Source organism: Tachypleus tridentatus, chromosome 1 (genome assembly GCF_004210375.1).
Source record: "Tachypleus tridentatus isolate NWPU-2018 chromosome 1, ASM421037v1, whole genome shotgun sequence".
NCBI classification, from domain to species: Eukaryota; Metazoa; Arthropoda; class Merostomata; order Xiphosura; family Limulidae; genus Tachypleus; species Tachypleus tridentatus.
The window spans coordinates 143,604,157-143,630,457 of NC_134825.1; the positions used below are offsets into that span (position 1 = coordinate 143,604,157).

At 34.8% G+C, this 26,301-nt stretch overlaps 1 protein-coding gene across 2 annotated transcripts; it reads left to right on the plus strand.

The window, feature by feature from the left end:
* The first annotated feature begins 10,435 nt into the window (after window positions 1-10,435).
* LOC143225951 (cytochrome P450 18a1-like) lies at window positions 10,436-24,639 on the plus strand. 2 transcript variants are annotated; one of them, XM_076456221.1, is made up of 6 exons: window positions 10,436-10,990; window positions 15,590-15,711; window positions 16,030-16,444; window positions 21,277-21,541; window positions 21,852-22,024; window positions 23,009-24,639. In XM_076456221.1, the coding sequence occupies exons 1-6, from the start codon at window positions 10,615-10,617 to the stop codon at window positions 23,206-23,208; spliced, it is 1,551 nt and encodes a 516-aa protein (XP_076312336.1). In that variant the 5' UTR covers window positions 10,436-10,614; the 3' UTR covers window positions 23,209-24,639. The 2 variants fall into 2 exon arrangements, with proteins under 2 accessions (XP_076312336.1, XP_076312342.1); XM_076456227.1 differs by having other exon boundaries at window positions 16,159-16,444.
* Window positions 24,640-26,301: the final 1,662 nt, after the last annotated feature.

Consider the following 26,301-nt stretch of genomic DNA (forward strand, 5'->3'; position numbering starts at 1 on the left):
AGTCTGCTATGATTTAATAATGGAATAACTGTCTCACCATGAGTTACTTAAATGAGTCCCCTCTTCAGTGGTTTAGTGGTAAATCTTTCAGATTGACCACTAAAAATCAGGTTTCGATACCTGTCGTGGACAAGACAAAGACAGCCCAATTATTTAGTTTTTATTGTTTGTTTTTTTTAATTTAGCGCAAAGCTACTCGAAGGCTATGTGCGCTAGCCGTCCCTAATTTAGCAGTTTAAGACTAGAGGGAAGGCAGCTAGTCATCACCACCCACCGCCAACTTTTGGGTTACTCTTTTACCAACGAATCACTATGACTGTCACCATACAACGCCCCCATGGATGAAGGGCGGGCATGTTTAGTGCGACCAGGATTCGAACCCGCGACCCTCGGATTGCGAGTCGAACACCTTAACGCGCTTGGCCATGCCGGACCGTTTTAGTTTTGAATTTAACAGCAACAAAATATACTCAGATAAAATTATACTAAATTTGATAGAAAGATTGCTTATCAATACATGTTTCTAAAACAGAAATCGGAAAAAGTATATTTGTTTGTTTTTAAATTTCGCGCAAACTATACGAGGGTTATCTGTGCTGGTTGTTCCAAATTTAGCAGTTAGAAGACAGCTAGTCATCACCACTTACAGCCAACTATTGGGCTACTCTGTTACCATCGAATAATGGAATGAGTGTGTGTGTGTGTATATTTTCTTATAGCAAAGCCGCATCGGGCTATCTGCTAAGCCCACCGAAGGGAACCGAACCCTGATTTTAGCGTTATAAATCCACAGACTTACCGCTATATCAGACGGACTAGTGGAATGACCGTCACAATATAATGACCCCACGGCTGAAAGGGCGAAAACGTTTACATTGCGAGTCGAACTTCCAAAACACCTGGACATACTGGGCCGAAAAAAGTATGTTAAATATCGAAAAAGTTAAGTGTTTGTTTTTACAGTCTTTGCAGTTAACCTGCAGTGATATAGGGCGTAGTAAAAACCTTTACTTTATATACGGCTACACTAAATTATTTCTTTTTTTCCTGTTATGTCCTGAGCGTTCTCATGATAAATATAAATTATAATTTTTTCCCATACTCTCTCATAAGACATCTCTATTAAAAGCATGGTAAATTATTTTCTAATATTGAGTAATTTTAACCATATTTTTATTATACATAATCCATACCGATAGGGAAAAGTGTTAATCTATCATTTATGTTTCAACTGCTTTTGTAAAATACTTTAAGTTTCTAGTAAAAAAACTACCGAAAGAAATTGTTAAGAAAATACTGACTTTTAACAACAAACTCAAGGAATTAAGATTATTAATTTTTCTGGCATCGTATCACACCTCAATCTTTAATTAAACTTTTCAAATGTGTTTTTAAAAATGCATTGATAAGTAGATGTATAGTAAAAAAATTAGTCTCAGTGCTTTATTGTCTATCACATCATACTGATACGTAGAGAAATGGATATGATTCAAACAAACATTACGTCGTCCGCAGACTATAACAGTTCATTTTAATGCACTGTATAGTTGACGATTAAACTCCTATTACGAAACGTATGCATTTTTTTCATAATCCTATGTAACGAACACATATATTGTGTCAGTTTATAAGTCTTTGTTCTTAATAATTAAGTAAAGTTTCAAACACTCGTTTTAATATCCGTCTTCTTCATACACAACAGTAAAATATATATGTCTTTTATTCTTCAATGACCTATAGGATATAGTCTGAATTAGAATGACTCTTCATGACCTACCTTTCTTTCACTCTGGGGTCATGTGTAGGTACAGGACAGGGTGTTGACCTAGCTTCTCTTTGACCGCTTTAAACTCAACCTAGCAGACTGACAAATAAACGAGACTCAACAGGGCGCTGCCTATAGGGACAGCTATGGAGCAAATTTGAAACTAACTAAACAAACTGATGCAAATACTGTGTGAAAAGAGCTTAAAATCATACACTGTTAAGGAAGGTTCGTGTTTAAATTATTTATTGTATTCAATGATGCTACACTAATTTTACGTTGACTTCTTCAGTCGCACTTCTAACAATGTGGTAATGAACTACCTAGATAGCTGGCTTAAGATTATTGGTTTTAGACTAATTCAAAACAGGATAAATAACGAGTGACGTTCTTCAAGAAACACTTAAACGTTTAAAGCTACGTTAGTTCTAAACGTCGAGACAGAGTTGACAGTGATATTAAAGAATGAAGTACGGCATGTCATACACGTGTAAACTAACAATTACTTTATTGTCAATTAACGACTACTCATTACTTAAATATTCTCGTAAAAAAGCTAAAATATTGTTTGACACGTTGAAGACGTGAATTCTATTGGCTGTTCTTTGTCATGTTTTATTTACTTGTTCAAACTATGCTAAATCTTCTAGTACAAAGTTATTGAAATGGTTGGGTAGCATTTCTAATCAGAGAAGTAACTTCGACATATTTATTAGTCACACATCACATCAGGTCTGGGACACAAGTCAAAGGGATAAATGTTAATTAGACTAGTTCACGAACAAACTTGAGTTTAAGGGTATTGAAAGGTAGAGATTATCTTATATAGAAGAGAGGCATGAATGGGTTTATATCGTCAATCTTGTAACCTACCCACGATCGCAAACTGTGGAGCGCGTTCTTACGTCAACGGGACGCAAACCATCTCAGGTTCATAGTCAGGCACTTTTTATACTAAGCCTATACTAGAGCAACAGCAACAGTTACAACGTACCAGTAAAACAAATGTAATATTTTGTGGCTATAAAATATTTCGATAATTTCTTGAATATTATTTATGTTTTAAGAAAAATATTATCTTACCGGAGCTTTGCGATATAGAATTGCAAAACGTTCTGATATGCTGTATTATATCAGATAAAGAAAACTGTGAATTTTATTATCGCTGTCAAACTCTGTTAGAATGGGACATATTTTTGCCGACTGTCTGGCTTCCTATTCGTACAGCAGTATGTTTTGGAACTTAAAAGCTAGAAACCGGGTTTCGATACCTGTGGTGTGCAGAGCACAAATACCCTATTGCGTAGCTTTGTGTTTAATTGCAAATAAATAAATCTATTGTCTGTAATATTAAAACATATTATCTAAATATCGAAATGTTATAACTGTATAAAAGATAAGTGTAATCTACGAAAAATTCGATTAAAGCAAGTTTAAAATTTAAAATGTTAACATACATTTAAAATATTAAGTACGTTAATTGTGCTTGTCTTTGGGAGTGGGAAATATGTGATCTCTGTTTACCATGAATATTAGTATTGGTTATTGTTTAAAATGTTTAATATATCTAGTTGTTTTTTATACATTTACTGTAGAGATCGTTTTGCACTTTTGGCTCAGTAGATGAATTTATTACTTATCTATATATACTAAGCTGACGAAACCTCGTGAGTTATTGGGGTTTCGTCCAAAAATATCGTTAATAGAGAAAATACACAACTAATGAAGCAATGTGCATTCTAATCTTTTTTACACTTAAGAACGTAAGAAAAGTGTAATTAGCTGTACTTATTACCGGGTTGATTTTAAATTTCAATCTAAGTACACAGCATGCTTTGGTTAGAAGTCAACACTAATAAATATATTTTATCTTGAAATTGTCACAAGGGTATTCTAAATCATTCTAAAAGCCCCAATAACTTCTATTTTTTTCACTTAAACTCTCATGATCTTTTAATGGGAAGCCAGACCACAGTATTAAAACTGTTGTTTGTGAATTCAACAAAAACATAAAAGAAATACTAACTTTCCTTAGTTTCCTTTATATGAGTCTGAAAATAAAATCTATATGTTTCAGGAACTTATTCATATTTGTCATGGTACAGCCTAAAATACTACTTTTCTTGTGTCTTTAGAAGTGTCTACTCGCTTGTACAAATTCAGTATATGGGCACCAACCCAGCAAAGAGCTATTCTAATATTAGTTTACAATTAATTCAGTACACTTCTTTCACGCAAGACAATATTTCTGCTGTAAAAACAGATTGGATGAAACTGCAGTAGAAAATTATAACTTACATATCGTGATTTGTTTATCTAAATTCCATGGTGATAAGCATGGCCTAATTGTTGAAATACTGGAATGTGAGCGTACGTGATGTGATTCTTGTTGTGTTGCCACATATCCACTACCTGCATTTTGGGGCCGTGGATGCGTTGCAATAGTGGCGGAAAAGATTTAACCGTTCAGTTCGAATAGTGTTACATTTGGCGATTAATACTATTGACTATACGCCCTTTCTTCTATTCCACTGGTTTCAAATCAGGGACAGCTGATACGAGAATATCCCTAACAAACAACCAAACTAAGTAAACAGTATGCAAATATACATAAGAAAATAATATATAAAAGTAACACGCACTTAATACTGGAATACAGCACTAGAATCACAGAAATACAAAAAACAAACAAACAAGCAACTGCATGTAATTTTATACTAATTCACAATACATTGTATGCAAATTTCCGTATCGATACTACAAGACATATTTTTGTTTCCTCCTCTACGTAAAATATTTTCTCAATCCAAACGAGCCGTTTTTACATATATATTTTTGTCTCCTGGTTCTGCTTACTTAATAGAAGATATACATAGAGTTCGTTTATATTTAATTAACAGTACACTAATGTCAAAACTATTTATTCCACTAGGTAAGGTATCTAAAAAAAAGAGAAAGTTGGTAAGTGGCTTTCGTTGATATTGCATAAAAATTCAAATAGCCTAATAAGTTAAAGGTCATTAATTATTTACCGTGAGAATATGCTATGCGCCCTAGAATCGAGCTATTAATTATACCAACATCATAGAAGTCTTACATTTGGCATAAATTAAAAATATACTATAATATAACACCTTAAGTATTTAAATTGAATGAATTATTATATTTTAATTTTCAAAAGGCTACCTTAAAATAAACGATATAAATAAATTCATTATATATTTGGTTTATTTTTCTGTTTTACAATTTTTGCTCAAAGCTGCACAGAATGCTATCTATGCTAGTCTTACCTAATATTAAAATGTTACTAGTTAACACCATTTACCGTAAACTTTTGGACTTCTGTTGCTTGATCGAGTAGCGATGTTTGACCACAGCATGTTAAGAACACTCCTACATAACAGTCTACTTTACTCTCCCCGCCACACCAAACATGCCCGCCTTTTCAGCCGTGAGAGCATTATCATGATTCGGTCAATCCCACTATTCATTAGTAAAAGAGCAGCCCAAGAGTTGGCGGTGAGTGGTGATGACTAGCTGCTTTCTCTCTAGTCTTGCACTGCTAAATTAGGAACGGCTTGCGCAGATAGCCCTCGAGTAGCTCTGGGCGAAATTCAGAAACCAAACAAACTTTACTTACAGAAATACGGCACCTACTTAATGTAGTGTTTTCAATATATGATGTTTTAGTTCGGCAGACGTGCCATTTTCTAACTAGAAAAGCAACCTCACAATCATCATAATATTTTCTTTCAAAGTCACGATTTCCAAGAAAATTTAAACTATTATCAATTTAATATTTGCATGAAGTTTTAGATTCGCAGTTTATACGAAACTGCGAAGTTTTCATAATTGTTATGGAGTGTACGTTTTCTACAAACCGGCGAAAAACTGTTACAATTATGTGTCCCAAGACATTAGTATCACAACTGGTTACTATTACATATTTTAGCACTTATGTGTTTGTTTTTAATTTTGCTCAAAGCTACAGGAGGGCTATCTACGCTAGCCGTTTCTAATTTTTGGCAGTGAAAGATTAGAGGCAAGGCAGCTAGCTAGTCGTTACCACCCATCGCCAACTCTTGGGATGCTTTTTTACCAATTAATAGCGGAATTGACATTATACCGCCTCCACGACTGAAAGGACGACCCTTAGGTTGCAAGTCGAGCCGTACCAGGCCATTTTAAAACCTAAATTTTAATATAGACCCTTAAGGATTATTTACACAAAACCCATAAGAGGGGAGAAAAAGATGCAATATTTAAGATGTAATAAGTCTGTTACAAATGTCTTACGACAAATATAGTTGTAATAATTCTTCGCTGGTCAGTGAAAGTAGTACGCATTATAACAATTGTTATCGTATCAACTGAGCTTTATAAACGGATTTCCGGCCATTGCTTTGTTATCCCTGAAGAGCAATGAATTGACTGTAAGGCGTCGTTGGCAATGGATATGACAAATATTATGTGGTTGAAATATTATTTTATACACTCATCTTATTTCATGAAAACTACGAATGGACAAGATTAAAATGTAATGGGTTTAATACTAATGCCATATCACAAATATAATTATGAAAGTTAAGATAAATTCTTACATATATTTGACGTGAAATATGAAGGGTTTGTTTCTAAATTTTGCGCAAAGTTACACAAGGGCTATATGCGCTAGCAGTCCCTAATTTAGCAGTGTAAGACTAGCGGAAACGCAGCTAGTTATCACCACCCACCGCCACCTCTTGGGCTACTCTTTTACCAACGAATAATGGGATTGACCGTTACATTATAACGCCTCAACGGCTGAAAGGGCGAGCATATTTGGTGCGACGGGGATTCGAACCCGCGACCCTCAGATTACGAGTCGAATGCCTTAACCCACCTGGCCATTCCGGGTCCTAATTCTGAAGGGAAACAATTAATGTGAAATCTCGAGATATACATATATATAAGACGGGCTTAGAAACAAAACCAAAGACAAAATTTTAAGTTTCTTTTTAAATAGCAAACATATTACAAAAGAGAGTAAGATTTTTTATTTGTAAGTTGTCTATCGACTAATATAAAATAACGAATATTTTGTGATACTTAAATCATTTTATACTTTATCCTAGACTGACTCCTTCCTTTCCTTGATAAGTTTTTAATAAGATTCTTTTTAATTTAATTTCACAACACAAATATTAATTTTAGGAACTAATAATGTTAATACAATTAATATAGATACTCTGGAGGTTGTCCGGAAGTTTAAATGCGTACATTCTCACGCACAAAGAGGAAATCATCAGTAGTCGCGGTATTTAAAATTCTTTTAAAGTGGATTACAGTAAATTAATCTAGGAGACTATGAGCATGGTCAAATACATCGTCCAAAATTAGATCTAGGCCCGACATGACCAGGTGGTTAGGATACTTGACTTGTAATCTAAGAATCACGGGTTTGAATCCCCGTCACACCAAACATGCTCGCCCATTTAGCCGTGTGCGCATTATTACGTGCCTGTTAATCTCACTATTAAGTGGCCATAGAGTAGCCCAAAAGTTGACGACGGGTGTTGATGACTAGCTGTCTTCTCTCTAGTCTTACACTGCTAAATTAGCAGATAGCCCTCGTATAGCTTTGCGCTAAATTAAAAAACAAACAAACTAAAAAATTAGATCTCACATCGGTCACGAGATGACGAAGCTGCGAGCTGAAAGTTTGAACATGAAAAACACCAACAAATTTACATGATAACGTCCTCTATCGAACACAGTCGATGTTTGTACACAATGAAAGGAGTTTAGTATTGATAGCCTAGTAATTTCCAGATAATAAGTAATAATCTGGAGGTGTTAAAAGTGTTTCAAAGCCTTAATACAAATACACATTTCACCTTTCCAGACTTCTTTTGTGCTATACTTCATTTGGAAAAATAACAACAGAACATCGATTTTACCTCAAAACAACTTTCAACACAATAATATCTTAAGTGTATAGATTTGTACAGAGAAACGTTAAAAACACGAGAATCAAAATAATACCTATGTATTAGAGTAGCTGCTTTGGTTTTCCATTTAAGAAATCCTGGTCTAACGAAAATATGATATTCTGAATAGTAATTAAGTTGTTTTCTTTTCTAACACCTTTTTTTCTTGAGTTTTATCCTTTGTGAAAGTTTTTTTTTTAAATTGTCACGAAATACTTCTTTTGGATATTTGCATTTCCAGGTCGGATGTGGCCAACTAGTTAACATGTCGAGCTGAGAATCAAACTTCTAGACTCAAGAAGTCGAACATGTTCCGCACTTTATTCAACCAACCCAATTGTTCGGTTCAACCAGCCAGACAAAGCCTTTGTTACGATAGGAGCTGACGATTGACTTCCTTATTACTGACTAGTAGTTTAAAATAAAGAATGGCTAATTCCTTAAGGTCTCTGACCTAGCTGCTTAGATCACATGCTGCGAAATTATCGTTCAGGTGGAACATTTTATTCAAATTATTAACAGTCGTCTAATACTCCTATCACAACTTATTAAGAATGTCTCATTACTGAGTTCCCACCAGTAGTATGCATGCATACAGAACTGGTATATTAGGTTTGTTTGTCTGTTTGTGTGAAGTAAGCATAAAGCGATACAATAAGCTATCTGCGCTCTGCCCACCATGCATATTGAAACTCGGTTTGTAGCATTTTAACCCGTAGACATACCGTTGTGCTGCTGGGGGCTGATATATTAGGAATCTCTCGTGATTGAGTTTTCATCGAAGAGCATATGCATACCGAGCTGATATATCTTAATCTATATATATATAGATATACATACGAAACGTCATATGTTCACAGTTCTGTATTTCCTGAAAACAGTATTTTTATGCCATTTGAAGTGACACTCCTTCTGCTTAAAATGAACAATGCTACCATAGCAGCGAACAATGAAAACATTTTGAAGTTCAGTGTTGTGAGTTCTAGGGATCTATAGCTGAGGGTGAACCTTAGAGGCAATAGAGAATGTTGTGTAAAAATAGCGATACACATTCGTGTACAGTATCTAGGGTCAACGACCGTTTAACGAACACAGAGGAGCGGCAGTCATTGTCATAGTATAACTACAACGTGAATATATTGCTTTATATCGTATCCATATATCATATTTTATCTATATATATGTATGTAAACATAAATGTTGCTAAATAAACAATTTTTCATCATAAATTTGTGTCTCTATGTTACAGCATTTTGATCAACTGGATAAAATATCAGAGGTCAAAATCGTTTTATAGCCACTGTGTTTATTATTTCGTTCTGAGACTTAATCAGTTAAAAATAAAATAAAATAAAAATGTAGAATAACAGGTTTTAATAATAATGAGGTGGTTAGAACAGTACAAGGAAGCTTTGTGGATTTTATAAAAAATTTCCTTAGAAAACTATAAAACATTTTTAATTAAATGTTTTCAAACACACTACTGTATTAATATGCTCCAGTCATATTTTGACTCCAAGCACAGGAAGTGAATAACAACCGATAGTAAAACTTATCTTGCGTAAAAAACAAATAAAAGGATAATAATCTCTGAACAGATCTTTTTATAACAAAGTAGAACAGTTTGCCAAATACCCCCACCTGCGATTTTAATTTGGCAGAGAACACTTCAAACTTTGACTAACCACTAAAATTATATATTAAATGCTTTGTTGTCTACAGTAGCTAGCAGTTTCTCCATACTTGTAAATATTAACTTCTCACTAGAAATGCTTTTAGCGACAATAAAACGTGATTGACACACATTCCATAATGATAATCTACCTACCTAATTCAACACGGCCATGTGTGATGTATCTACCTACCTAATTCAACACTAATACAACAAAACTACTGAAGGAATCAACTGCAGTAATAAGACTAGCCACGTGGTTATAACGGCCCTAGAATCTCTGTAAGAAAGTTTCAAAGTCCATGGTAATTTTGAAGACGCATTATTTACATGCTAGTGAAAGTATGGTCAGCTATATACTATTTACATTACACTTACATGTTGTGCACTATGAACAACATTTTATATTTATATATTTCCTAAATGTTATACAATGAAATGTGTGATTGAAATTTTTCCAATACACCCATTCTTGCCTTTTATGTATTTTAAAATTTCCTCTGACCTGTGTATAACTTTCGAGTTCACATTAACACAGTATAAATCACTGTTGAAGCTTCAAACTCTTAACAAACACGGAGTCATACTACCTCTGTACCAGTCACTACTATTATGTATATGAAAATAAAGAGCAGTTATTATTTAAAAAGCTGTTTTTAACATAAATAAGACCGCGTTCCTTAAAAAAGTATTCAGGTATCCAGTTCTCTCGTTGGGGTGAACGACCTCTGGTGAGAAAGCACTTTTCCATCATTTCACTTAACATTTATTGTTAGTACAAGTATAAAATCTACCTTCCCAAACATATTTCAAACACATACCCTTATAACTTTGATTAAGTTCAATTTTTATAGTTATCAATTTTTCCTCCAATAAAAGTTGCGTCGTCACCTAGAGAAATTAACCCAGTGATTCTGTTGGCTTAGTTCTGCTTGACTGCTTGGTTGCCCCAGGATAGAGCCCACCCACCGCCGTTTCTAGGCCAGACCTGGGCCCAAGTAAACATTACCGTCCCTGGACCACCTCGGGTCATGTCTACTGCCAAAAGCTTAACCTTCGACCAATCCTATAAAAGCAGTGTAAGTAGCGTCTCTCCATCCTAGCCACCATCGGTTACTAATTCCACGATATTCGACCTCATCCCTATAATAGTGTGCTTTAACATACATTCTTCATAAGATAGCCTCAAATCATTCATTACAGTTGACATGAGTCTATTTGTTAACTACACTTTACAACTTATACAGTTCCTCCAAAGGTATTTTCCTTCTTCTGTGACACTATTTCTTGTTTTCTTCATGGTCCTCTTTCTAACACGACTAACGTTTTTCTGCGGCAGTCGACTGCCGCTGCCACCTGGACCACGCGGCCTTCCACTCCTAGGGTCTCTTCCTTTCCTTGGTAGGGATTTCCACTTGACCTTAACCTCACTAGCTCGAAGTTATGGTCCCATCTACCAAATGTTTTTAGGCGGTAAACGAGTGGTGGTCCTCAATGAGCCCCAAATGGTTCGGCAAGCCTTCCGCCAGCACGTGTTTTCAGGCCGACCGGACACTGAACTTACGAAACTGTTGCAAGGTTATGGTGAGTTTATAATTCAATCTGAAAAAAAAAAAGAATTATTGGTTAATTTTATGTTTTGTATAACCTTTATACAGTGATATGATAAAAATTAAAAAGTAAAGGCTTTCGTGAGCAATTTATGAATTTTATTTTTATTTTGTGTCCATCATGGTGTGGCATAACAACTGTTTATCATGTGCTCAAAAGAAAATCTGATAACAACTATTCTTCTAAAACAGTTTTGAAGATCAAGAGTATTTATATACGATTGTGTCAGGTTTGTCATGTTTGAGGAGTTCCCATGTATGCTTGTAATCTATCATTAACCAGTCAAACATGTTTCCTCACAAAAACTCTTTATCCTAAAGTTTGTATATTTACTACCCCTTTTCAAAACGCAATTCTAAACTAAAATATAATTTTATTTCTATAAACATGAATAAAACAATAGCATGCATAAATAGTTCTTATGATAAATAATGTGGAGACAGACACACACACACACATATATATATACAGCTTAAACAAGACAAATACCATCGCTCTTGACATCAAGAGAAAAATAAAAATACCCAAAAATATATTCAATTGCAACGTGTTTTTATTATCTCTTCAGAGTAATTGAAATTAAGTAAAGTTCTTTCCGGTTTACATAACTAACACGCTTTAGTTATTATTATTCAGTTAAGTTACTCTTTTTGTCATTCAAATGTTTATTACTTGACACACACTTTCGTTAAGAGTGGAATTACTGATGGATATCAGAATATCATGTTTCATATTGTTTGTGAGTTTATATATTTGTTGGTTCCTAATGAAATATGAGGTATACAATTGGATGATTATTTGAAGTTAGGTACAAAGCTACACAACGGGCTGTCTGGGCTGTGCGTTGTAAGTCCAAAGATATGCCGCTGTGCCAATGAAAGGCATGAATTATACACATCAAAAATAATATGAATATTAACAGGGCGGATTTAAGATTGTATGGGACTTACATCCCATGTAATTTTACATAGAATAAAATTATCAATGGGCACCCATTGAGACCATGGGTTCTGGGGCTGAGCCCCTCTAAATACGCCACTGAATATTACATCTAATGCACTTATTGCTGCTTGGGTTTTTATGTAATTTACGTAGGAAATGAGCGATGTTACCAGTTATTTGCGCAATTTCTTTACACCGATGGTGTAATAGGTAAAACAAAGATTTCTCAATACAACGTAATAGGTTGACCTAGTCAACGACATAAAAACAAGTCGTTAATACGTGAGTTAAGTTGAAAGTGTGTTTAGATAGTTACATGCAAATGGATGGTGTTTTCAAATGAAACCATTGCGATTAGTTAGTTTTAAACAGGTTACTACGTGGAAAATAATTAGATGCGATTTTTGAACAAAATTAAACAAATTTTCAACGAAATATATTTTCTTCTATACATACTGGTCTAACATGATTAATATCACAACATTATAAGTACATGAAACATAAAAACATTCAAATGTTTATTTTCTTTACACATATTCAGGTCATACAGCACCAAATGCTTAATAGGTCTCTAAAAGCTCAGTTCACGAGTATTTAGCAATGCAAGTTTTTCCATTCATTATGTGTTAACGTTTAGACATTCTTAGCTACTTGTATTACTTCAAAAGGCGATTCATCTCCTATAAGTAGGAGAGAAATGGAGTGTGTGAACTATAAATTATAATAACATGAATTGGTAACAGAAATATTTCACACAAGGTATGACTGAAGTAGTTCTCCTTGACTTTTCAGCCAATTCTGAATTAAGCACACAAACAGACAGGCTTATTAGGCTAGCCGGCCTTAACCACTTCTCAATAAAATACTAAAACAAGCAGGCTTATGAAATTGGCCGATTTTGACTTCTCAATCAATCCTTAATGAAACATTAGATCAGACGGGCTTACTGAATTGGCTAACATTAACTCTTTAATTAAACCTTAAAACAAAAAGACGTAGATTTTTTTAAGTTAGCTAGCCTTGACTCCTTAAACAAATCTCAATAAACGTTGTCTTATGCAACTAGACGGCCTTGACTTACCACTTGGAATACATTTCCTTGTTTTATTTTCAATAAAATCCACACCCATGCAAAGGTTTGTCAATACATATGACTCGGGTTTAATGACCCAGACTGTTCTCTTTAGTACAAATAAGTAGAACATTTGTTTAATTAAAAGAATATTAAACACCAATCTAAATTACTGGTTTTGTTGTATATTAATGATATAATAAACGTATTTACTTCCTACCAAATGAAACTATGGACAGTTTTGAAGTTATTTTTAGTGTTCGGAAGTCCATATAAATGAATGCTTAGATTTTAAATCAGCAGTCCTTGAAATGGTTTAATAGTGACGATTATTAAACTTTTTAATAGTGAAGGTTTTAAAAATGCAGCTGCACTCGGAAAATTTTAGTTTCATTTATTTTTTGGACTTTCTAAATTATCTTAAAAACACGTTCCTCTTCATTAGTTCCGTTTGCTTCAAATCTATGAAATATCCGCGACAAATTAAATAGAGGATATACATTATCTTTGATTTCCATGATAAAGAATATTACACAGGCTCACTTGACTGTCTGTGCAAACATTACTTTATATTAGTATAACCATGAAGTTTAGTTAGACAAAGTATATTTTACTTATAATTACTCACATAACCGAATATATTTAATTTTTTCTGACATGTTGACTTACAAACACAAAAATTGTTTTACATTTGCTTAAATATGCATACCGGTTTTCTCCTTGTTATAATATTTTCAGAGTTTCAACAAATGTAATGTAATTAAGATTAGTTTATGTTCAAATGAATTACAAAAACCTCGTAAGAACTTGTCATTTAGGTTGAAAATAGTTGAGGAAAATACTTTACAAACTAGCAAAAATTTACACAAATATTCTCCAACTAAGATTATAAAAAAAGTTATGATAAAACAACCTCAAGATTTAATAAAAATGGCTTGCCAGACCAGGCAAGAATAAAATGTATACGTAAAGAATGAACAACAAAAAAAGAGCAAAAAATTGTTATATTTGCAAATATACAAGGTATTCAACATCAGATCAAATTCCACAAATATATTACATCTTTCCAAAGCCTGGCATGGCCAAGCGCGTAAGGCGTGCGACTCGTAATCTGAGGGTCGCGGATTCGCGCCCGCGTCGCGCAAAACATGCTCGCCCTCCCAGCCGTGGGGGCGTATAATGTGATGGTCAATCCCACTATTCGTTGGTAAAAGAGTAGCCCAAGAGTTGGCGGTGGGTGGTGATGACTAGCTGCCTTCCCTCTAGTCTTACACTGCTAAATTAGGGACGGCTAGCACAGATAGCCCTCGAGTAGCTTTGTGCGAAATTCCAAAACAAACAAACAAACAAACATCTTTCCAAAGTATCATTAATAGAAGAAACTGTATAAAATATATTACCAACAAAGATATTGAAAACGGAATACTGCTTAAAAAAAACAAAAAACAACAATTAATCATGTGAACAAGTTAATTGATAAATTACAACTTAAGTAAGAGATGGCAGTGCTGATGATTTAACTCACAGTTTCAGGTTTAAGTCCTTTTAACATTCCGCTAAGTCACCAAAGGTTTGGTTTGGTTTGGTTTTGGAATTTCGCACAAAGCTACTCGAGGGCTATCTGTGCTAGCCGTCTCTAATTTAGCAGTGTAAGACTAGAGGGAAGGCAGCTAGTCATCACCACCCACCGCCACTCTTGGGCTACCCTTTTACCAACGAATAGTGGGATTGACTGTCACATTATAACGCCCCCACGGCTGGGAGGGCGAGCATGTTTGACGTGACTCGGGCGCGAACCCGCGACCCTCAGATTACGAAGCGCACGCCTTAACGCGCTAGGCCATGCCAGGCCCCTAAATCACCAAAACCTCCATCTATTGTTGGAGGGTTTCTTTACGAATTACCAAATAAATATAAACAGTTTTACTTACATTTAATTTTAACTAATTACATATTTAAGTCTTTAGAGTTTACAGTGACGTAACTTGATGTCACCGTTTGTTACAGTTCATACCATGTATACATTGTTAAATTTCTGCTATATATATTCATTTTAAGTCATCTCAACACACATTCGCATTATTTTATATCCATTTTCTATATTTCAATGAAACTGGATGTGTTTCTGAACACTGATTGATTGGAATTATTTATTCTGGTATTGTGAAAAGCAATTTTAAATATATCAGCTCTATAACCAATAGTGATTAAAATATTTTTGCCAAAGGAAAGAGAATAAAAAACAACATAATGTCGTGCATTTAACGTTATTTGCAACGTCTTTTGTTGCTTTTTTTTGTAATCATTCTCACTGTAATGGCACCCTGTAGAAGCTACTTTTCTGCAAAATTTCTAAGCAGTGCTAACTAATATTGTAGCTTGTTACAGAGTTTTATAATTCACTTCGTTCAAATTACAACATCTTTTCTTCCTGAGACAAGTTAGATATTAAGTTCCAAAGATAAAATTGATTCAGATTTGTAATTGGTCATATTATTCAAAAGAACGTTATATGGGTTGAAGTATTTTTAAAATTTAATCAAATATGTTTTTGGCAGGTATTATCAATTCGTCTGGAGCTTTATGGCGCGAACAGCGCGCGTTTCTTCACTGCATTATGCGACAGTTTGGCGCGAAAAACATTGGCCCGGGAAAAGCTGCACTTGAGACAAAAGTGAAGGTTTGTAAGGAGTTTTTACCTCTAATTCATTAAAGATTTCAGTTAAGAGAATAATATTTTAGACCTAAGCTATGACGCAAATGTAAAACATGCTATCTCTAATATGTAAAGTACGTTTAATTATAATATTAAAGGAGCTTTACAAAACACGTTAACCATGATTTTTCGTTTAGAAAAAAAAGTAAAAACTGTAATCAGAAGAAAAAACTATTACATCTAAAAACTTGTAGCTTAATAATTGATTTTTCATATTCAGCATCGTCAAGTTCTTAATTATTTGTTGTAGCATGAATAACACGCCAGAAATGTTTTTTCTAGGATCAAGTCTCAGAATTTTTATATGGAATTTCTAAGCTAAATGGGACTCCTTACAGACCACGTTCAACAATTGCACGTGCTGTTAGTAACGTAGTTGGCTCTTTACTAATGAGTGTCACTTATTCAAAGGAAGATCCACGTTTCACTCGTCTCTTGGAGCTTATCGAGGAAGGATTTCGTTTACTAACTTTGGCCGTTCCAGTAAACTTCATTCCTGTATTGCGGTACATACCAGGTGGTAACTACGCTTACCAAAAGATTAAACAGAACCGTGAAGAGACAGCAGCATACTTTCAAGAAGTAGCCGAGGAGCACAAGCATACCCTAGACCCCCAAGATCTCCGTGACTTTGTGGACGCCTACTTAGTTCAGCTTCAAGAGAACCAAAATGATAATAAAGAGTCATATTTTTCAGGTGATTTTGATTTCACTTATATTTTTTGTTCTTACATTTCGTGACATGTATGATTCTATATTTAAAATATCTGTAATAGTGTAAATTTATAGTCTATGCTTTTGTTGAATTAATTTCTTTGCAAGATGTAGAACATAATTATAATGGTTTTTTACTGTGGTCAAATTTAGTGATGTTCTAAAAAGTGATATTAAGCATTACAATGAGCAACAATAATAGAAACAACTTGATAATATTCTCATTAATTCAAATATTATAAATAACATTTCTAATGATTTTTATGAAATTTGAAAAATACAAATTATTGTTTTGCTATTTTGCTTTTGTATGAGGCCTGGCATGGCCTAGCGCGTAAAGGCGTGCGCTTCGTCATCTGAGGGTCGCGGGTTCGCGCCCGAGTCGCGCCAAACATGCTCGCCATCCCAGCCGTGGGGGCGTTATAATGTGACGGTCAATCCCACTTTTCGTTGGTAAAAGAGTAGCCCAAGAGTTGGCGGTGGGTGGTGATGACAAGCTGCCTTCCCTCTAGTCTTACACTGCTAAATTAGAGACGGCTAGCACAGATAGCCCTCGAGTAGCTTTGTGCGAAATTCCAAAAACGCTTTTGTTTGAAATAACACCGTTAGATTTTGTTTATAAATAGGCATGGTTGAAAGCACTGATGTATAACAGTAAAGACGCTCGAGCGAAATGACATATTTTTAATACATGAAAGAATGAAAGAAAAGTTGAATTATCTCCCTAATTGATTTTGTTTAGTTAGCAAACAATAACGTAGGTACTTAAAGGTACATATTACAGTACATTAATAATATTCTAAACAAAATCACTGAGCAATATTTATGACGATACTTTGCAGTATAGTGTTCGTTCTTGTTTAATATTTTCTGTTCACCTGCTCAAAAGAAAATTATGGAAGCTATTACACAGCATAAAAATAAGAAAACTCGTTAAATTGCGGAAAGAAATGAACAGTTCAAACAATAAGGTACCATTTACCCTTATGTATCTTTAATGTGCGCTCTGAGGTATCAGGATTTGCACCTCCGCCACCGAAGGGAAGATAGGTTATATTTTTATCTCTATGTGTGTTTATCAGCATAATTTCTAGAAATTGGCTGAATGAATTTGTACAAAAGTTGGTATACATTTGGACTAGGACCCAACCTAGAAGCAGTTAGTTTCTGAAAGGTCACGAAAATTCTTATCTGTTAACATGGATGACCAATTTTTTTCACACTATTTTTACTCTACAACTTGGTCAAAAATAACCTGATTTTAATTAGTCCTGATGGACATATGTAGAATATTATTCCTCGATGTCCTGCCAAAAATAGACCATGTCCATCAGAAATGCTGGACAACAGATACTTTTTCGTATCTTTCTTCAGGGCCGAGTTTGATTATCTCTGCACAGCGGAAGTATCCGCCCCGCTGAGTGCTCCTGTAGTTTGTATTTATTCTCTTTGCCTTGCCCCTAGTGGCAAAGCGGTATGCCTGCAGACTCACACCGATAAAATCCGAGTTTTGATGCCCATGTTGGGCAGAACACAGGTAGCCCATTGTGTAGTTTTGTGCTTAATCCAAACAAACAATCAATCAATCAAGACTATTTGCCCAGATGGATAAACGACCATGTCAGTTTTAAAAATTCACTACTGCTTACAAGATTTTAAGTGTCTTAGCTGACATTTAAAGATACTAGTGCATGTCAAACATCGACATGTCCGTTACAGAAAAGGCCCGGCATGGCCAAACGTGTTAAGGCGTGCGACTCGTAATCTGAGGGTCGCGGGTTCGCATCCCCATCGCGCCAAACATGCTCGCCCTTTCAACCGTGCGGGCGTTATAATGTGACGGTGAATCTCACTATTCGTTGGTAAAAGAGTAGCCCAAGAGTTGGCGGTGAGTGGTGATGACTAGCTGCCTTCCCTCTTGTCTTACACTACTAAATTAGGGACGACTAGCGCAGGTAGCCCTCGAGTAGCTTTGCGCGAAATTCAAAAAACAAACAAACGAACCGTTACAGAAGAGATTACAAGTCGCTGTTTAGAGTTTTATGTATTTTTATGAACAAACTTTATATGTTGAATTCTCATGTAGCATTAGTCTTCATGATTTATTATCTCCTGTCTTTCATCTCTGCTAAAAATGCGTATGGTTAACAAAGGCGTCGGATCCAGGGGTGCTATGGCACCCCTACTCTTACGTGTTTCACACATATAGCAATAGTATATTATTACATTAATTCTTTTTGGATAAGTCTCAAAACATTCCTTCTAGATTGAGGTGCCTTTGATAGCACGAGTTCTAATTTTAATAGCTCTTTACATCTTCAATCTCTCATTGTAAAATCTTCATATATAGCCAATTGCCCCACTTTACAACTCCTTCTTACATCACTTTCACACTTAGGGCGCTTGACTCGTAGTCTGTGGGCTGCGGGTTCGAATTTGGCACACCAAACATGGTCACCCTTTCAACCATGGAGGCGTTATAAATTGACGATCAATCCCACTATTCTTTGGTAAAAGAGTATCCAAGAGTTGGCAATGGTTGATGATGGCTAGCTGCCTTCCCTCTAGTCTTACACTGCTAAATTAGAGACGGCTAGCACAGATAGCCCTCGAGTAGCTTTGTGCGAAATTCCAAAAACGCTTTTGTTTGAAATAACACCGTTAGATTTTGTTTATAAATAGGCATGGTTGAAAGCACTGATGTATAACAGTAAAGACGCTCGAGCGAAATGACATATTTTTAATACATGAAAGAATGAAAGAAAAGTTGAATTATCTCCCTAATTGATTTTGTTTAGTTAGCAAACAATAACGTAGGTACTTAAAGGTACATATTACAGTACATTAATAATATTCTAAACAAAATCACTGAGCAATATTTATGACGATACTTTGCAGTATAGTGTTCGTTCTTGTTTAATATTTTCTGTTCACCTGCTCAAAAGAAAATTATGGAAGCTATTACACAGCATAAAAATAAGAAAACTCGTTAAATTGCGGAAAGAAATGAACAGTTCAAACAATAAGGTACCATTTACCCTTATGTATCTTTAATGTGCGCTCTGAGGTATCAGGATTTGCACCTCCGCCACCGAAGGGAAGATAGGTTATATTTTTATCTCTATGTGTGTTTATCAGCATAATTTCTAGAAATTGGCTGAATGAATTTGTACAAAAGTTGGTATACATTTGGACTAGGACCCAACCTAGAAGCAGTTAGTTTCTGAAAGGTCACGAAAATTCTTATCTGTTAACATGGATGACCAATTTTTTCACACTATTTTTACTCTACAACTTGGTCAAAAAATAACCTGATTTTAATTAGTCCTGATGGACATATGTAGAATATTATTCCTCGATGTCCTGCCAAAAATAGACCATGTCCATCAGAAATGCTGGACAACAGATACTTTTTCGTATCTTTCTTCAGGGCCGAGTTTGATTATCTCTGCACAGCGGAAGTATCCGCCCCGCTGAGTGCTCCTGTAGTTTGTATTTATTCTTTTGCCTTGCCCCTAGTGGCAAAGCGGTATGCCTGCAGACTCACACCGATAAAATCCGAGTTTTGATGCCCATGTTGGGCAGAACACAGGTAGCCCATTGTGTAGTTTTGTGCTTAATCCAAACAAACAATCAATCAATCAAGACTATTTGCCCAGATGGATAAACGACCATGTCAGTTTTAAAAATTCACTACTGCTTACAAGATTTTAAGTGTCTTAGCTGACATTTAAAGATACTAGTGCATGTCAAACATCGACATGTCCGTTACAGAAAAGGCCCGGCATGGCCAAACGTGTTAAGGCGTGCGACTCGTAATCTGAGGGTCGCGGGTTCGCATCCCCATCGCGCCAAACATGCTCGCCCTTTCAACCGTGCGGGCGTTATAATGTGACGGTGAATCTCACTATTCGTTGGTAAAAGAGTAGCCCAAGAGTTGGCGGTGAGTGGTGATGACTAGCTGCCTTCCCTCTTGTCTTACACTACTAAATTAGGGACGACTAGCGCAGGTAGCCCTCGAGTAGCTTTGCGCGAAATTCAAAAAACAAACAAACGAACCGTTACAGAAGAGATTACAAGTCGCTGTTTAGAGTTTTATGTATTTTTATGAACAAACTTTATATGTTGAATTCTCATGTAGCATTAGTCTTCATGATTTATTATCTCCTGTCTTTCATCTCTGCTAAAAATGCGTATGGTTAACAAAGGCGTCGGATCCAGGGTGCTATGGCACCCCTACTCTTACGTGTTTCACACATATAGCAATAGTATATTATTACATTAATTCTTTTTGGATAAGTCTCAAAACATTCCTTCTAGATTGAGGTGCCTTTGATAGCACGAGTTCTAATTTTAATAGCTCTTTACATCTTCAATCTCTCATTGTAAAATCTTCATATATAGCCAATTGCCCCACTTTACAACTCCTTCTTACATCACTTTCACACTTAGGGCGCTTGACTCGTAGTCTGTGGGCTGCGGGTTCGAATTTGGCACACCAAACATGGTCACCCTTTCAACCATGGAGGCGTTATAAATTGACGATCAATCCCACTATTCTTTGGTAAAAGAGTATCCAAGAGTTAAATTAAGGAAGGCTAGTTAGCTTTCATGTAGCTATGCGCGAAATTCAAATTCGTTATTCTACTTTCATATTATTCTCAGAGAAATTTATAGTTTTGTTTATTTACTGTCAAAAACAATCTTATAATTTAACTTATTTGAATGGTTCATAAATCGTATATCACTAATTTCAGTTTGGATAATCGTATTAACTTGATCACATAAATCAGTGATATGATTATTTTTATACAGAAATGCAACTTCTGCAAGTAATGGGAGACATATTTAGTGCGGGACTGGAAACAGTGACGTCAACACTTGAATGGGCAATTCTATTCCTTGTAAGAGATCTCGATATCCAGACACGAGTACAAGAAGAATTAGATACGGTTGTGGGGCGCAACCGTTTACCCAGCTTAGCTGATCAAAGAGATCTTCCATACACGGAAGCTACAATTTTGGAAGTGTTAAGAAGAGCGAACGTTATTGCTTTAGGAAATGCACATGCCACGCTTGAGTAAGAATCTATCTTGTAACTATCCATTTTCCGTCCTTCATATCTAAAAATATGCATGAAACCATGTTATACTTTTTTATCTCATAAACTGAAAATTTATTAGAAACTTAGAAAACTCTCAATACAACTGAAATTGTTTTTGAATATGATGTGGTAATAACATTTGATATTGAGCATTTTGTCACGTGATTTGAGTTACTTACTCTCTTAGATGTCCATATTTGGTTTTAATGCAAATTAAGTAACTTGATATTTTATAAACGGCTCCATCTGGGTAAGATAAATTGCGCGATTTATTTTTCATATATAGAGATACAGAGTTTGCAGGTTACCATATCCCCAAAGACACTCATGTACTGCCCAATCTTTGGGCCATCCACATGGACCCTAAACTCTGGTCCGAACCTGAAGTGTTTAAACCAGAAAGGTTCCTGTTAGACGGGAAGGTATCCAAACCAGATTTTTTTATGCCATTCTCTGTGGGTGAGTTTTGTGCTACACTTTATACATATATTTCACAGTGTAGAACCAATATTCAGTTTGTTATGACAACCCCACAATTTTGGTTATTTTACTACGTTTAGAGTTATACAATGGTCTGTATTTTAAAGTATATCACATAAGTAAGTTTTTGTTGAGATTACACCAGTATTTACAATTTCTCCATTTTTATTTGATACCACAATAGTGGATTTGGTACAGATATTTCAAACTTGGTATTTTTATCCATAAACATACATTATTTGAGTTGTTAAAGTCAATTATTTTGATTGGGACAACGAAAAATTAGTTTTCACATGTAGTGTTTTTGTACTCAACAATATAAATGTTTTTTAAGCATCACACATTTTAGACCTCAGTGAAGGTCATTTTGAACAAATTTCTCTTACAGCGATTTTAACTTTTTTATTTGGTATTTTCCTATTGTTCTTAAGTTTTGTAAGCAACAATAAATATAGATGTGTATCTTTTTAATACCATGGTTCAGTTCCATCAAACTCTCTTCAAAATAACATTTTTTGGCGATAGTTGTGTTCTCAGTTGTTGGCACTTACCAATTTGTTCTCCGTGGGACTACAGTAAGTTTACAAACTTGAAGCACTAAAATCCGGGGTTCGATTCTCACTGTAGATACAGCAAACAGCCCTAATGGGCTTTGCTGTAACACAGACAGTTTACAATTCATATTTGAAACTGAAATCATTTCATGATGTGTCTTTACTTTTAGCTAAAATAACTAAAACATTAAATTCAATATTTCCTTTTTCGTGAATTAGTTTTGAAGCAAAGGGATACATTTAGTCAAATATCAGACGTTAGAACGTGCCAAAAACATACCGAACGAAGAAATAGGTAGAACATGTTATTTTTGAAAGATAGATGGAACACTGAGTTTCTAAACGTAAATAATTAAGTTAAAAATAAAACACATGACTTAGTGTGACCAACGCTGTTTCTGTTTCACAGGTAGGAGGGTATGCCTTGGGGACGTTCTCACAAAAATGGAATTGTTTCTATTTTTAACTGGACTTTTGCATCAGTTCAACTTGAGAGTACCTGAGGGTGAGGAGCCTCCCAGCACGGAAGGCGTGGTAGCCGTGTCGTTGACACCTAAACCTTTCCACGTTTGTGCTTCACAACGAAATAAAACCTTGTTAACAGTGTGAATTCTCGTAATGATGACTGTACTTCATATGGAAACTCAGCAACCACTTTCACCATGTTGCATGAGTCCGACACTATTACATTACGAAGTTTGATATTAGCACCTTTTACGTAACTCGTAGCTCACAGCATGTTACGTCACTACCTGGCCACATGGTTTCTCTCGTACCTCTTTAAAAACGATTGATATGAAATCACGAAATCCGTTTGATTTTGTTAATAAAACGATGACGTGACATATGTTCGTTGACGTGCTGTAGTAGCTGTTTCTTCCCGTCATGATAAAATCAATAATATTAGTTCTCACAGATTCTCCGTGAAAAGCTAACTAGCTCATATTTGAATCCGTATATGAGAGACAGCAGATACGTTTGATTCTCTTCAATAAGAACGGTCGTGTCTCTTCGGAACACTTAGTAACTGTGGTTCCGAGAGAAATTTAAAAACTGAAGTACTTATTTTTAAATGCAAACTTAATTAAAGCCAGATATCATACCTTCTCTTCGATTACTGCCGTCATCGAGAACAAGAAATGCAAGTAACGATAAAATTTTATCCAGTAGTGTTTGGCTTGAGTGTTAAAATGACAAAGTAAAACAATAGCTGATAAATAAAATCTTCGGGTCCTCAAAGTGGAGCCGACGTTAATACATACGATCAGGGTTGTACTTCGGATTCAAACCACAACAATTTAGAAGTTCAAGCGACCTTTGAAAATCAGAGAAAGAAGAAAAAATACAAGAAAGTAGCTGCATTAAGACTGACGATATTTCTGTCGTAGAAAGAAAGAAGAAAAATAGAAAAATATATACAGTAGACAAGGTATGAAGGATCCAGTAAAAAAAAAAACGCGAAAACTGATAAACAGAGGAAAAATAGCCAACATAGTTCAGTTATCTAATATTTCTGTTAGATCAATTACACCATTTAATAAAATTTTTACCTTTTTTTTTTTCCTGAGCAGAAAGTGTTATTTCCCAATTACTTATGCCTAAAGTAAATGGAAAAGACTTATTTCTCTCTTGAAACTTTGCTTTTGTGACCTGGGAGCGTATAACGAAAACATGATGGGAGACTGTATTTGGGGGCTGATACGTGAAAGTTATTTACATTACAGTCGCAAATCTCTAAAGCTCCTCGCTTCTAAACATTTTTGTATAACTTTAGTGTAAATATATGTAAATCTTGATTCATATGTTGATTTATTCAGACCTTATGTAAATGAAAATGGGCAAATTTGCCTATTTTTACATAGCAAATAGGTTAATTTCTAAATTTCATTATTCAGGTCACATAAACAAAGTTTGAAAGGAATAATGGCCATTTTCTGTACTTTACAACATAAGCAATTAAGAAATAACACATACTATCCAGGAACAAAATTTGTGTTACATAGTGTTATCTAACAACTTAGTGGTTTTATGTATCACTCTGCGAATCAAAATAAAATATATGGTATGATATTTAGAAATAAACCGCTTACATTTTATTGTACGAGATGGTTCTTTTGTAAAATAATTACTTTAGCAATTTTTGTTACTGTATTTTAAAACCATGCAATATTTTCTAAAATTTAAATCTTTTTGTCGTGACCACCAACCCGTTCATTCTTTAAGAACACTTCCTAGTGCGTGTGATTTGCTTGGATTTTCTCACTAGCATAATGATCGCGAAAACTGAGATTATGTTACATCATATATTGATTTTTGTTATGAAAACATTGTACTTAATCATTATATCGTATTTTACTATTTACAAACTGAAACAGTTTCCGCCATGAGTACTGCGTGTGTGTCCACTGTTACACTTCATCAATACAAAGTAACTAAACATTTTCCATCATTTAATCACAGCGAAAATACTCTTTGAACTAGCCTTACAGTATAATATAGTACTGGAGGGGTCTATAGAAGGAAATGCTGCGTCATTTCCGCTATTAAGTCATTTTAGTAACAATTGTTTGTACAAATAGTATTTCTCGTGCTTCAAATATAATGTATCACCAATGTCTATATCACGTGACTTGTAAGAATGGTCAGACAGTTATTTTAAAGTTTTGACCCTACTATGAAAACGTTGTGAGAAAAGCAACACTGTTAAGAATAATGAACTTAGAAATGTGTTTATGAAAGTTAATGATCGAATTCGACATATTCTGATAATACAAAAGATGTTATGTTTAGTAATAGTAAATTGTAAATTATCAAAGGCTAAGTGCATTCAATCTCAGTCATCTTCACTGAGTTGTTAATAAGTCAATATATGTTATAAATGAACAATACTGAAATAGTATATTTGAAAGCACGTTTATATAATTTCTGTTTCACAAAATGATTTTTCATTAATGATGTTTCCAGATTGCACCAAACATTCTCGCCCTTTCAACCGTGGAGGCGTTATAATGGTACGGTCAATCCCACTATACGTTGGTAAAAGAGTAGCCGAAGAGTTGGCGGTGGGTGATGATGACTATCTGCCTTTCCTCTAGTCTTACACTGCTAAGTTAGAGACGGCTAGCGCAGATAGCCCTTGAGTAGCTTTGTGCGAAATTCAAACAAACAAACAAACAATTAATGATGTTCAAAAAGTTAGTAATTTACACTGCTAAATTAGAGACGGCTAGCGCAGATAGCCCTTGAGTAGCTTTGTGCGAAATTCCAACAAACAAACAAACAATTAATGATGTTCAAAAGGTTAGTAATTTATAAACAAAGCTATTTTATTCCAAAATATAAATGTTGACGAATTAATTAATTTTATTACAATAAAAACTTGTTTCACTATTTTGTAGGGATTGGTGAAACTTCTATATCAACAAATCGAACAAAGCACAGACTTTGAAAGAGAAAGAATTGCTAATAGAAATTTCAGCTGATTATACCCTAAAAATAAAATTTCAGCAGGAAGAAATTACACAATTTTGGATTCAAATAGCCATGGAATACCATGAAGTAAGTAGCAGAGCTTTGAAAATTTTGATGCGTTTTCAACAACATATCTTTTTGAGCAAACGTTTTCACTGTATACACCTACAAAGACGAAACTTAGAAACAGACTAAATATTGAAGATGATTAGCGCTTACAGGTAACAACCA